At 38.9% G+C, this 12,501-nt stretch overlaps 1 protein-coding gene across 3 annotated transcripts in view; it reads left to right on the top strand.

Moving 5' to 3' along the window:
- Bin2 (bridging integrator 2) overlaps positions 1-12,501 on the top strand; it is a 33,356-nt gene that overhangs the window by 20,014 nt on the left and 841 nt on the right. For 2 of the 3 annotated variants that reach the window (XM_048802747.1, XM_048802748.1), the window contains exons 8-12: positions 181-256; positions 1,075-1,157; positions 4,899-5,661; positions 7,109-7,189; positions 9,437-9,508. In XM_048802747.1, the coding sequence (XP_048658704.1) occupies positions 181-256; positions 1,075-1,157; positions 4,899-5,661; positions 7,109-7,189; positions 9,437-9,508 (1,075 nt within the window). The remainder of the gene's footprint in view (positions 1-180; positions 257-1,074; positions 1,158-4,898; positions 5,662-7,108; positions 7,190-9,436; positions 9,509-12,501) is intronic. The other variant, XM_015493464.2, reaches the window with a different exon arrangement.

Below are 12,501 nucleotides of genomic sequence, written 5' to 3'. Positions count from 1 at the left end.
AAGTCATATGTGTGTAGCTGATGAATCCAGCCCACACAACATCCGAGTCTAGGATGAGGGGTTCCTTTTTCTGAACAGCCTTGGTGATGGCTAGTTTGGGCTTGAGTTCCTACTTTGTATTTCAAAGACCTCCTTTCCTGTCCCTAACTTGTACATATTTGTTGTTTTGCTTCCTAATAGTCGTATTGGCTGTTATGTGACCATCTTCCAAAACATTTCCAACCTGAGGGATGTCTTCTACAGGGAGATGAGCAAGGTGAGAAACATCTGGCCAGTTGCGACTCCTAGGTGGATATTTCTAGTCAATATAAAGTAGCACTGATTTACCTAATTTCTTTGAACATCTAGATTGGTACCACCAATTTTGACTTCCATCCCCTGATGAAATAATAACTTGATTTGCTGTGTTGAACATGTTAAAGCACATGTATACACTATCAGAGGGCCCTCTCCAACACCCTTAACAACTAAGAGCAGCTAAACTAGAGTTTCAACATACATAAAGAGGACTAATGGAAGGAAGAATTGAAATGGGGAACCAAGTTTTGAAGTCTATCTGTGGTTGGGGAGTGGTGAGAGTATTGTTTAAGCACTTTCTCAGTGGTTGGTCTTGAATTGGACCAATCCTATCAGTAACAGGCAGCCATAAAACATGACTTCATGAGGTCTTTTCTAGTCTGGAATTCTACAGTACTTTGCCGCTACAACATTATTTCACATACAGCTACATATATTCTTCTCCACTGTTTCTTTGGCTAGATTATGATTTGCCTGATTAATATTAAGATGAGTTTTCATTCCCTGAATCAATTGAGAGGAGCTAAAACCTCAAATCAAAACAGTTATGGATCCTGCCATAAGAGAGCTGCCAGACTAATGGAAAAGGTAGACCTTAGGACACAGAGAAACAAAGAAGAAGAGGTGATGGGACAAACCCCTAAAGGCTAGTGCTAGAAACATGAGATCAGAGTTAGAAGGGTGAGGAGGTTTCATTTTGGGATCCAGTTTGAAGGAGAGGACAGTCTTGGGGTCTGTGCATTTGGCTAGCATCCCCTTCTTTCTTGGTGGCTATAGTTGAACTACAATCTCTACGAGGTGATGAGCAAACTGGAGAAGCAACATTCCAACAAAGTCTTTGTGGTGAAGGGACTATCAAGGTGAGCAACTTCTGACTCTCTTCTGCATCACTTATACTGTGTGTGAACATGTTCAAAATCCTCGTCTCCAGTCCAAAATTCTGGTCTTCCCTTTATGTTCATGGTCATGATGTTGGTTGTGCTTCATTTGGTTGTGTTTCTTTTCATTAAATATTTTAGACATAATTGAAGGTATAAAGAATAATACAATAAATAACCATATATGTACCACCAAATTTAAGAAATCAACTACTGGGGCTGGGGAATGTAGCTCAGTGGTTGAGCATTTACCTAGTATTCATGAGGCTCTGGGTTTTATCCCCAGGCCTGCAAAAAAGGAAAAAGAAACAAAATTGATTATTACAAATATAGTTAAAACTCCTAATGTCCCTTCCCCACTCTTTCCCTTCCTGCCCCCTCCAAAGGTAACCATTACATTAAAGTTAGCATTTATTATTTTCATGTATATCTTTTTCCTTTTACATCACACATACATACACTATAAAATATTGCTTGGCATATTTTTAACCTTACATAAATGGACTTTTACTGTATATATTCTTAGGCAACTTCTTTTGTTCTCTTAGTATTGTTAAAGATTTAGCCTTGGTATTCCATGTAGTAGCAGTTTCTTTCCATAATTGTTATTATTACTATTGCATGCCTACTCATGACTTATATATCTATCCTCCTGCTAATTGGCATTTGGGTTGTTTTCCCATTTTTTGCTATTACAAGTAATGTTGCAATAACCATGTTTTACATTTCTCCTCATGAATATTTATCAATAATTTCTTTAGGATCCATATACATGGGGCAGAATTGCTGAGTCAGAGGGTCTGTCACTGGTATTTCTTTAGCCTAACTAGATAGTGCCAAATTGCTGTCAAAAGTGATTATTCTAGTTTGCAACTCACCAGCAATGAATACAAACCTCCATGGTTCCTCATTCTTGCTGCATGTGAAATTGACAGACCTTTTAATTCTCCTAAGCTCATGGGTAAGAAATGGAATCTTTTGTGGTTTTTCAAGTCACAGCCTCACAGTTATCTGTTGCCATCTTTTCATGTTATTGGCATTTAAGGTTCCTATTCTGTGAGTTTCCTATTTATCCTTTTCACATTTTTCAATTTGGTTGTTAACCCTTTTTCTAAATTAATTTATATGAAATTTTTGTTGTTATATTCTGATACTAATCTTTTGATTGTATACATAGCAAATATCATTTGCCAATCTGTTATGGCTTGCTTTTTCTTCTGTGTGTGTGTGTGTGTGTGTGTGTGTGTTTGCCTTCATACATTTTTTTCTCCTGGTAAGTATAAGTAATTCAGTGGTCTCTTGGAATGTGTTCAAGTGTTCATTCCAAAGTCTTAGTTTTATTAAGCTCTTTCTGTGTAAAAGGTTTTATGTCAGGTGTTAGGGATCCAGTGACATAGGAAAGTTGGCCTTTTCCTAATGTGATTTATAAAAAATTGGAAGTATAGAAAGTGTACCTAAAGAGACAAGGAATGAAGGATATGAGCGTGCACATACAAGTGCCTAATGAGACCAATAGGAACTGCAGAGGTAAGTAGTTGCCAATGTGTGGACAGTTAAGGAAGACTTTAAGGAGGTGGTGAAACTGGGCTTGGGACTTAAAGGAAGAATAAGGCTCACATTTGTTGTTTGTACTTTTCACTTAGCTATTTAAAAAATCACTAAAGGGCCAGTGTAGGTTTCCTAGACAAATTTCTGTTTGCTCCAAAAGCTGCATTTCTCCTCTTTCCAGCATTGAAAGCCAGAATTTGTAATTATTCATTCTTCGCAAACTTATTATTATTTATACTAAAGCGTCCCAGAACCTCAAGTAGAAATCAGGTTTTTTTCTTATGTCCCGAGCCTTCAAAATTTACTGACTCTTAGAATGCTAGTACTAAAAAGAACCTTATGTTCCACAGCTTATCCCACATCAGGAACTCCCACCAGGCAAGAACTCTTTTTTTCTTTTTCTTTTTTTTCAGGGCTGGGGATAGTACCCAGGACACAGCACATGGGTCTTAATTGTCAAGTACATATTTGTGGTCTGCTCAATCATTTGGTGGATAGTACATAAGAGGCACAAGGGGGTAAAGTAGGAGTCAAGCTCGTGTTGCCTGTAAAAGAAGTACTTGGTACAATATCCAGTAGGCATTGATAAATGTTATAGTGCATTTGTTTTATTCATAGTTGTTATGTTCTATAAAGTTGCCACAAACACTGAAGACAGAGCCATTGCTCATTAGGAAAACACAGGGTTAGGTTCCTACAAGTCTCTTGTCAACAATATTTTTATCAATCAACCAATATATGATCTTGTTTTATGTAAGTTTCTGCTTAAGGCACTTATTTAATAATACTGTTGCTTCATTAATATTGAACTTACAATCAATAGCACTGTAACTCATGCCTGAATGAAGTTTGTCTCACATGTATTTTCTCTGTAAGGCACATCACTTCAGCTTGGGGCCCATCTGAATAGCAAAATCTCCACCAACAGCTGGGTGGGGTGGCAAACACCTGTAATCCCAGCCGTTGGGAGGTTTAGACAGGAGGACTATGAGTGTAAAGCTAACCTCAGCAAAAAGCGAGGTGCTAAGCAACTCAGTGAGACTCTGTCTCTAAATAAAATACAAAATGGGACTGGGAATGGAACTCAGTGGCCAAGGGCACCTGAGTTCAATCCCAGGTACCAAAAAAAAAAAAAAAAAACAAAAAATCATCACTGCCAGGTTTCTGTTCTCACGACTAAAAGGCTCAGGGGTCACTCTAGGTAAACTGGGCTAACTGGGCTGTGCAAAATAACCACACAAGAAACACAAATACCTTCTTTGGGGGTCCCAGAAAGAGAGAGAGCGAGAGGAGCATGCACACACACACACACACACACACGCATGCGCATAGGTTTCAAGGGGCTGAGTCTATCTTCATGATGTCCACTGTCTGCAGGTTGACTGACACCTGGGTAGGCCACACCCAAAGGCACAGTAAGAGAAAGGGACTCACACAAGGCACTTCCATGGAAGATTCTGTCTTAAATAGGGCAAGGGGTTATTTTACAAAGGAACAGGTGAGCATAGCTTCACCCATTGGGCTGTAGCAAGACACACCCATGCATGAGACACCGTCCCTCGAACCCAAGAAGGGTGGGGAAAGCTCTGCCACATTTCTGTGACTGAGCACCTCAGCACCCAACCGGGGAATGTGACTCAGTCACGTTCAAGGTCGGTCTCCCACACACCACCAACATAAAAAAGCAAAAACATGGTGAATAGAAACTTGTTTACAATATGAGAGCTAAAACAAAAAGGTAGATCATTGCCTTATTAGGCCTCAGCTGAGAAAGTACATGTCAGAGGAATTATTTTTCACCACTTATACATGTCCACCAATGACTGGGAAAGTGCCAGAAGTATTGATTTTGGGGTTACAAATAAGTAGGTGAATTTGCAAATTAAAAAAAGAAACTCTAGCAGCACCCATTAATTTTTCACTGGAGGAAATATTAGTTAATATTTTGCAATGTATTTTTTACATGGGTTTTTATATAATTGAGCTAATGTAGGTAAAAATTTGTAGCCCCTTTTTATTTCACTTTATGACATTAGCATAATTTTCAATTATACAGAATTTCTAACATGAGTATAAATTGCTTTATTCTATTTTATTATTATAGTAAGCATAATTATTTGGCAGCATTTACTTCCAGTCCGCCTCTTCTGAATCCAAATGCCCTTCCTTTTTTAGCAGCAGCAGGCGCTCTTTAGTCATCTCTCCCCCAGTTCGAACATCTACAGTCTCCAGCCCTCTTACCTCACCCACCAGCCCCTCTGCACATTCCTTGACAAGTGAGACTGAATCTATCTCAGCAACTGAAGAAGAGTTGACACCTGATGCAGCCCAAGGAGAAGATGATTATAAGATCAAAGAAGAATCCTTAAAAGACAAGGAAATAGAGGAGGGAGAGTCTGAACCAAGCTCCCCTGAAAAGGAAGAGCCTCTACCAGCCTGTAATGGCCCAATCCAGGCCCAGCCCACACCCACCATTGAGAGTGACAAGTGCCAGGAGGAAGTTCTCCCTAGCGTCCTAGCTCCAGCATCAGAGAAATCCCTGAACCCTTCAAAGCAGCCATCCTCTCTTCCAGAAGTAGTCCTACGAACCCGCACCGTAAGTGAAGAATCTGAACAACCAAAGAAAAGAGCCTCTATCCATAGGACCTCAGCACCTCCTTGTAGGCCTCCCCCACCCAGAGCCTCTCCAAGCCCCAGGCCCACCTCAGGGAACATACCCTCTAGTCCTCCAGCCTTTGGAGGGGGTTCACCTTCCAGCCCCAGGGCCCTCTTGGGGACTGGGACTCCAAGTCCTAGGGCCTCCTTAGCAGCCTCTCCTGATCCAGAACCACCAGAGAAGCCATTAAGAACTCCTGAAGCCAGAGAAAAGGAAAACTCTCACAATCTGAACCCAGAAGAACTTTGTACTTCCCCCACCTTGCACACCTCCCAGGTAACAGTGGTCTGGTTGGGTCTTACTCCCTTTTATAACCTCCATGTAGATGATAAGATGTCGTTTATTACAGTCTCAAGAATACTCTTTGACACTTTTTTGTTGTTCTACAGATTGTTTCATATCTTCATAGCAATTAATTTAATAATCTAATCTTAGGGCAATTGACTTCTGTAAAGGCTTTCACTAATATTATGAGCAGATTCTTACTCCTTTCTTTTTTGCTCCAAGTTATAGAAGTTCTCATATAAAGAACCTATAACTGGCTTCCAGAGCTTTACTTTTTTTAACTGGGGGGGGAAGGGGCAGAGATGGGAAACTACAGTGTTTCATATCTATGACTATGGCAAGTAGATCCTGAGGAAAGTGGCAGCAAATTCCCAGTGTGTACCTTCTTTGATGAGAAGGACCTAGAAGCAGGAACACAGGAAGATAAAACAAAAGGGATAGCTTTTTGAAAGGTGAGAATAAAGATGAGAACAAATTGAGAGATGCTGACCCACTAGAGACTAAGTGTTTTGTGAAGGATCTGGAAATCAAGTCATACTCTATTCAAATTATATGGAAGAGCCATCATATAGAAGAAAGATTTGACTTGTTCTTTGAGACACCAGAGGGCAGAAGTAGGCCCTGTGTAAAAAAGATGATTTTTTTTTAAGGGTACATTTTAAACCAATATAAGAGACAGTTTCAACAATTAGCTCTGAATAAAAAGTGGGATAGAAAAAAAGCAAAAATATGGAAGAAAGAAGGAGGCATAAGGGCGTGACAAAAACCCAAGTGTGGTCTGGGGGTATAGCTCAGTGATAATGTGCATGCCTAACACACAGCTCTGAGTTCAATCTCCAGCACCATAAAAAATAAAAAGTGGAATTTTAAAAATGGAATGGACTACCTTGAAAAACAGTTCTCATTCCTTGATGTTAGGCACTAAGGATATATGATTTCTGATCAGGGGCATGGTAGAGAGGATATGGTGAAGTGTCTGATTAGATGGTACCAATATTCATTCATTCAGTCTACAATTGTTTTTTGACCCTTTCAGTATGCCAGGCCCTCTTCTAGGAGGTGGGATATGACAGTGAACAAAACAAAATTCTCTGCTTTCCTAGAGCTTATGTTGTAGTGGAGGAAGACAGATGAGAAAATAAATAAATAAAATTATAACCTAGTGATGATAAGCGATATGAAAAAAATTAAATGGGAGAGGACACAGGAAATTGGGGGCTAAATTGCAATTTTAAGCGGTCTGGTCAGAGAAGGTGACATCTGGACAGTGAAAAATGCCAGGGCATGAGCCATGTGGATGTCTGGAAGAAGAATATGAAATTTGTAGTACCCCTCAGATCACATCTGCTACCTGAGAAGAGCAACATGGACAAAGGGTACCAGGGTGGCATTCAGGACAGGAAGGTATGGGACTTTCTCCTACATTGTTCCCTTTGATCCACAGGTTTTTTCAGGGCCTGGAGAGGTGGGGAAGATGGAAGACAAAGAAGAGGACAATGAACTTATCTCAGCCAGCTCTCTTGAGGTACTAAAATCTAAGTCATTGACATTATTATACCTTCAGTCTTGATTCACATAAAGCACTTAAGGCCTTAGCATAACAAGATACAAAACTTTCCCTTGGCTGGTTTCTAGTTGGAGGCAACAATGCTAATTGTGAGATACAGGATGTGGATGGTGAAAAAGTAGAGGGTCAACACAGGGTGTTGAACTACACCCCTAGCAGGTTTTTGTTTTGTTTTGTTTGTTGCAATGAAAAGAGCAACTTAATGGTATGGAAAATCAAAAATTAATTTCAATTTGATTTTGTAATTATTGCATGATTTTAGTATGAAGACAGTAATAGAGTGACCTTCTGTTTGACTCTGATAAATAATAAAGAAAGTTTACATCCTTGGAGTAATCTTATTGAAAGGGAGATGATGAGCACCAAGAAGCTGTTTGACCATTTTGAGGAACAGGCTAGTAACACTCTCTTCCCTGAGAAGTACAGCACACAAGCTTCTTTCTCCTGAGGTTATGTCCTTGTGTTTGAGATCTATGGTGTTTCCTTACTTCCAGCCTTTGTGGTAGGATTGTTTCCAGCTGAGAAGACATCCTGTTCCTGAAGTATTAAGGGACTAGAGCATCTTAGAGTCTATCAGTGTCAACAAGCCTCTGAAGCTATGTCCTACAATATATGCTCCCTTTCCTTGCAGATGCATCCTAATCATAAATGAAATGATTTCATACTCTTATTTCATACTACAAATTTCATACTCTTCTTCCAGACATCCACATGGCTCATGCCCTGGCATTTTTCACTGCCCAGATGTCACCTTCTCTGACCAGACCACTTAAAATTGCAATTTAGCCCCCAATTTCCCACTTAATTTTTTTTCATATCGCTTATCATCACTAGGTTATAATTTTATTTATTTTCTCATCTGTCTTCCTCCACTACAACATAAGCTCTAGGAAAGCAAAGAATTTTGTTTTGTTCACTGTCATAACCCACCTCCTAGAAGAGGGCCTGGCATACTGAAAGGGTCAAAAAACAATTGTAGACTGAATGAATGAATATTGGTACCATCTAATCAGACACTTCACCATAATCCTCTCTACCATGCCCCTGATCAGAGATCATATATCCTTAGTGCCTAACATCAAGGAATGAGAACTATTTTTCAAGGTAGTACATTCCATTTTTAAAATTATGGACATATCACATGTAAAATGCATAAATAAAAATGAGCTGGGTATTATGGGGCACACCTGTAATACCAGCAACTGGGGAGGCTGAGGCAGGAGGATCACTCATAAGTTCTAGACCAACCTCAGCAATTTAGTGAGGTCCTAAGGACTTAGTGAGATACTGTCTCTAAATAAAACATAAGGAAAAAAAGGGGTGGGGATGTATCCCAGTGGTTAAGCAACTCTTATACATATGTAATGGGGTGGGGATTGTTCAGCATCTGAAATATCTGAGAAAGGCGGCTTTGATAACTTTTTGGAAGCTGATATTGCTTTTGAGCTAATTCATGGCCTGGAAAAGGAGGAGAGAGAAGAAGGAAATTTTTCTTAAATCACAGAATTTCAAGTAGCTGTCACATTGTTAATAATTGATTCTATTTTAAAAGGATGAATTTTGTAGTGTGTGAATTAAATGTCAATTTTTAAAAAATAACTTTGTTTTAAACCTTAGTGTGCTGGGATCTTCCCAGGCATAGCAATTCTTAGATAGGGCTTTCTACACCTTGGGTTCCCATCTCAGAACCTAGAACTTTTCCCAAAGAAACCATTATACCACTGTCCTCTCCTAACTGCTTATAATGGTTTAGGATAACTTGCAAAGTGAGAGAGCTACAGTGCATTTTTAAGGAGGGTTAGTCTAAAAGTGGCAGGTAGTGGTTTTAAGACCTCACACTCCCACAGGTATGTGTATGTATATACGTGTATGTGTGTGTGTGTGTGTGTGTGTGTGTGAGAGAGAGAGAGAGAGAGAGATACAGATCACATGGTGTCTGATCATGGAAGCAACTCTGGAATCCAAAGACCTTCTTTCCTGTCCCAGCAAGTTATTTCACCCTTTCATTCTTGGTTTCTTTATCTTTAAAATAGCATGGAGGAAAGTTATCCCTGATGCTTTGGGCTCTTTGAAACAACAGGGTGTGTTTGCCCTTTGTGTTGTATAGACAGACCCTTGAAAAATGTGAGGCACAGAAAACCCTGCTAAGCTGAGAGGCTGGGGAAGTTGAGCCACCTCTTACTGGCAGAACTCTTCTTTTTGTAGGCCCAAGGCCCTCAACTCCATGTCTCTGCACTTCCAGGAGAAAATATCACAGCACCTGAGCCTCAAGAAGAGGTAAGAAGGGGGCTGTGGCTGTGGCTCAGTGTAGAGTGCTTGCCTTGCATGTGTGGGGCACTGGGTTTGATTCTCAGCACCACATAAATAAATAAAATAAAGGTATTGTGTCCATCTACAACTAAATTTTTTTTAAGTATTAAAAAAGAAATAAGAGGTAAGGAAATCAGTGTGGATGGTGAGATTGGACACTGGATGGACAGGATTTGGCTACAAGCTGCAATTCTCACCATGGGCTACAAGCATAAGGGGAATCGAGCAGTAATATTCTTAGGGCAGGGTCAAGCAGGTGTGAACCACTGCCCAAAACTTGGCCTTAACCCAATCCTATCTCCTAAGTATTTACTTAATTATATCTGTACTTATTTCAAAAAGGAGTTTAGTAATACAAAAACATCATACATATTGTAATATATTTATAATCACACAATCATAATGTGGCAAAATAATTCCAAAGTATGAGACACAGAATAGTGATGTAAAATGGAGTCAGGAACTAAGCAAATACAGAAAATGCATTCTCTAAATTAATATTATTAAGGATGGGCCACAAAATTGGTCCCAGGTTTTCTAACATCTGACAGAAAAAGAAACACCTGATCAGTTCACCTAATTCATGTTGCCTGTTCCTTTGGAGACAACAGTTGCTACTACTAAGAAAAAATTTTTTCCTGTGAATCCTCATAAAAGGCAAGCGGTACAATGACCAATATCTGCAAGAAGTCCTAACAGTAATCCTAACAACCAGTTTCATATCGTCTTTCTCAGTAGAGGCCAGTGGCATTAGATAAAATATAATTCAAGAAATTCCATTCACAATAGCCTCAAAAAATGCCCAAGAATAAATCTAACAACAACAACAAAATCTAACCAAAGATGTAAAAGACATCTACAATGAAAACTATAGAACATTGAAGAAAGTAATTTAAAAAGACTTAGAAGATGGAAAGACCTCCCATGTTCATGGATAGGCAGAATTAATATTATTAAAATGGCCATACTACCAAAGAAATATGAAGATTCAGTGTAATCCCCATCAAAATATCACTGACATTCTTCACAGAACTAGAAAAAACAATTCTAAAATTTACTTGGAAGAATAAAAGACCCAGAATAGCCAAAGCCAAAGCAATCCTAAGCCACAAAAGACAGTTTTGGAGACATCACAATATCTGACTTCAATTTATGTTACAGAGCTATAGTAACATAAACTGCATGCTACTGGCATAAAAACAGACACATAGACAAATGGTACAAAATAAAACTTACAAAGACAAACATTTATAGTCATCTGATCCTTGAAAAAAGTGCTAAAAATCTATATTAGAGAAAAGATAGCCTTTTTAACAATTGGTGCTGGGAAAACTGGTTAGAAAGATGTAAAAGAATGAGACTAGACCTTTATCTCTGACCCTGTACAAAAATCAACTCAAAATGGACCAAAGACCTCGGAGTTAGACTAGAAACTATGCAACTCTTAGAAGGAAATGTAGGATTAACACTCCAGCATATAGACACCAGCAACGACTTTCTCAGTAGGACCCCTAAAGCTCAGGAAATAATGCCAAGAGTTAATAAATGGGATGGCATCAAATTATTTTCCTTCTGTAAATAATTAAGAGCATGAAGAGAGGGGGCTAGAGATTCAGCTCAGTTGGTAGAGTGCCAGACTTGCATGTACAAGGCCCTGGGTTCAATCCCAAGCACCACCAAACAAAAACAAAACAAAAAATTTGAAGAGAGGACCTACAGAATGGGAGAAAATCTTTGCTAGCTACTTTACTGATAGAGGATTAATATTTAGAATATATAAAAAAAACTTTAAAAAATAAACAACACCAGGGGAAAAAACCCAATTAATAAATGGACAAATGAATTAAACAGACAGTTATCAAAAGAAAAAATACAAATGGCACGTGGTGCAAGCCTGTAATCCCAGTGGCTCAGGAGCCTGAGACAGGAGGATTGTGAGTTCAAAACCACTCTCAGCAAAAACAAGGTGCTAAGCTACTCAGCAAGACCCTGTCTCTAAAATATATATATACAAAATAGGGCTGGGGATGTGGCTCAGTGGTCAAGTGCCCCTGAGTTTAAACCTCAGGACCAAAAAATAAATAAACACACACACACACACACATACAAATGGCAACAATATATGAAAAAATGTTCAATATCATTGGCAATTAGGGAAATGTAAATTAAAACTATAGATTGGGATCTCACAGCAGTCAGAATAGCAGTCATCAAAAGTACAAAACTGAGGCTGAGGTTGTGGCTTAGCGGGAGAGTGCTTGCCTAGCTCGGGTGAGGCCCTGGGTTCAATCCTCAGCACCATGTAAAAATAAATTAATTAATTAAAGATATTGTATCCAACTACAACTAAAAAAATATTTAAAAAAAGTATAAACACTAATAAATGCTGGAGAGGATGTGGAGAAAAGGGAATCTTTTACACTGTTGATGGGATTGTAAATTAGTACAACTACTATGGAAATCATTATGGAGGTTCCTTAAAAGATTAGTCATGGAGCCACCATATGACCCAGTTATGCCACTCCTCAATATTTATTCTAAAGAATCAACGTTCTCGTACTATAATGATAATGCAAATCCATATTTATAGCACCACAATTCACAATAATCAAACTATGGAACCAACCTAGATGTCCATCAGTGGATGATTGGATAAAGAAAATGTGGTATATATACACAATGGAGTTCTAGTCAACGATAAATAAAAATGAAATTATGTCATTTGCAGGAAAATGAATGGAACTTGAGACCATTATGTTAAATGAAATAAGCCAAACTCAGAAGGTCAAAGGTTATATGTTTTCTATCATATATGGAAACTATAGAGGAAAAAGGAAAAGAGAGGTGATGGTGGTGGTGGTGGAGGAGGAGGAGGAGGAGGAAGACTGATCCCATGAAAAGTAAAGGGAGATCAGTAGAATAGAGGAAAGGGGACTGGGGTGGGGGAAGAGGGGAGGGAG

Source organism: Marmota marmota, unplaced genomic scaffold, assembly GCF_001458135.2.
Source record: "Marmota marmota marmota unplaced genomic scaffold, marMar, whole genome shotgun sequence".
NCBI classification, from domain to species: domain Eukaryota; kingdom Metazoa; phylum Chordata; class Mammalia; order Rodentia; family Sciuridae; genus Marmota; species Marmota marmota.
Note: the sequence above shows the minus strand (reverse complement) of the source record. Positions and strands in the feature narration are given on the sequence as shown.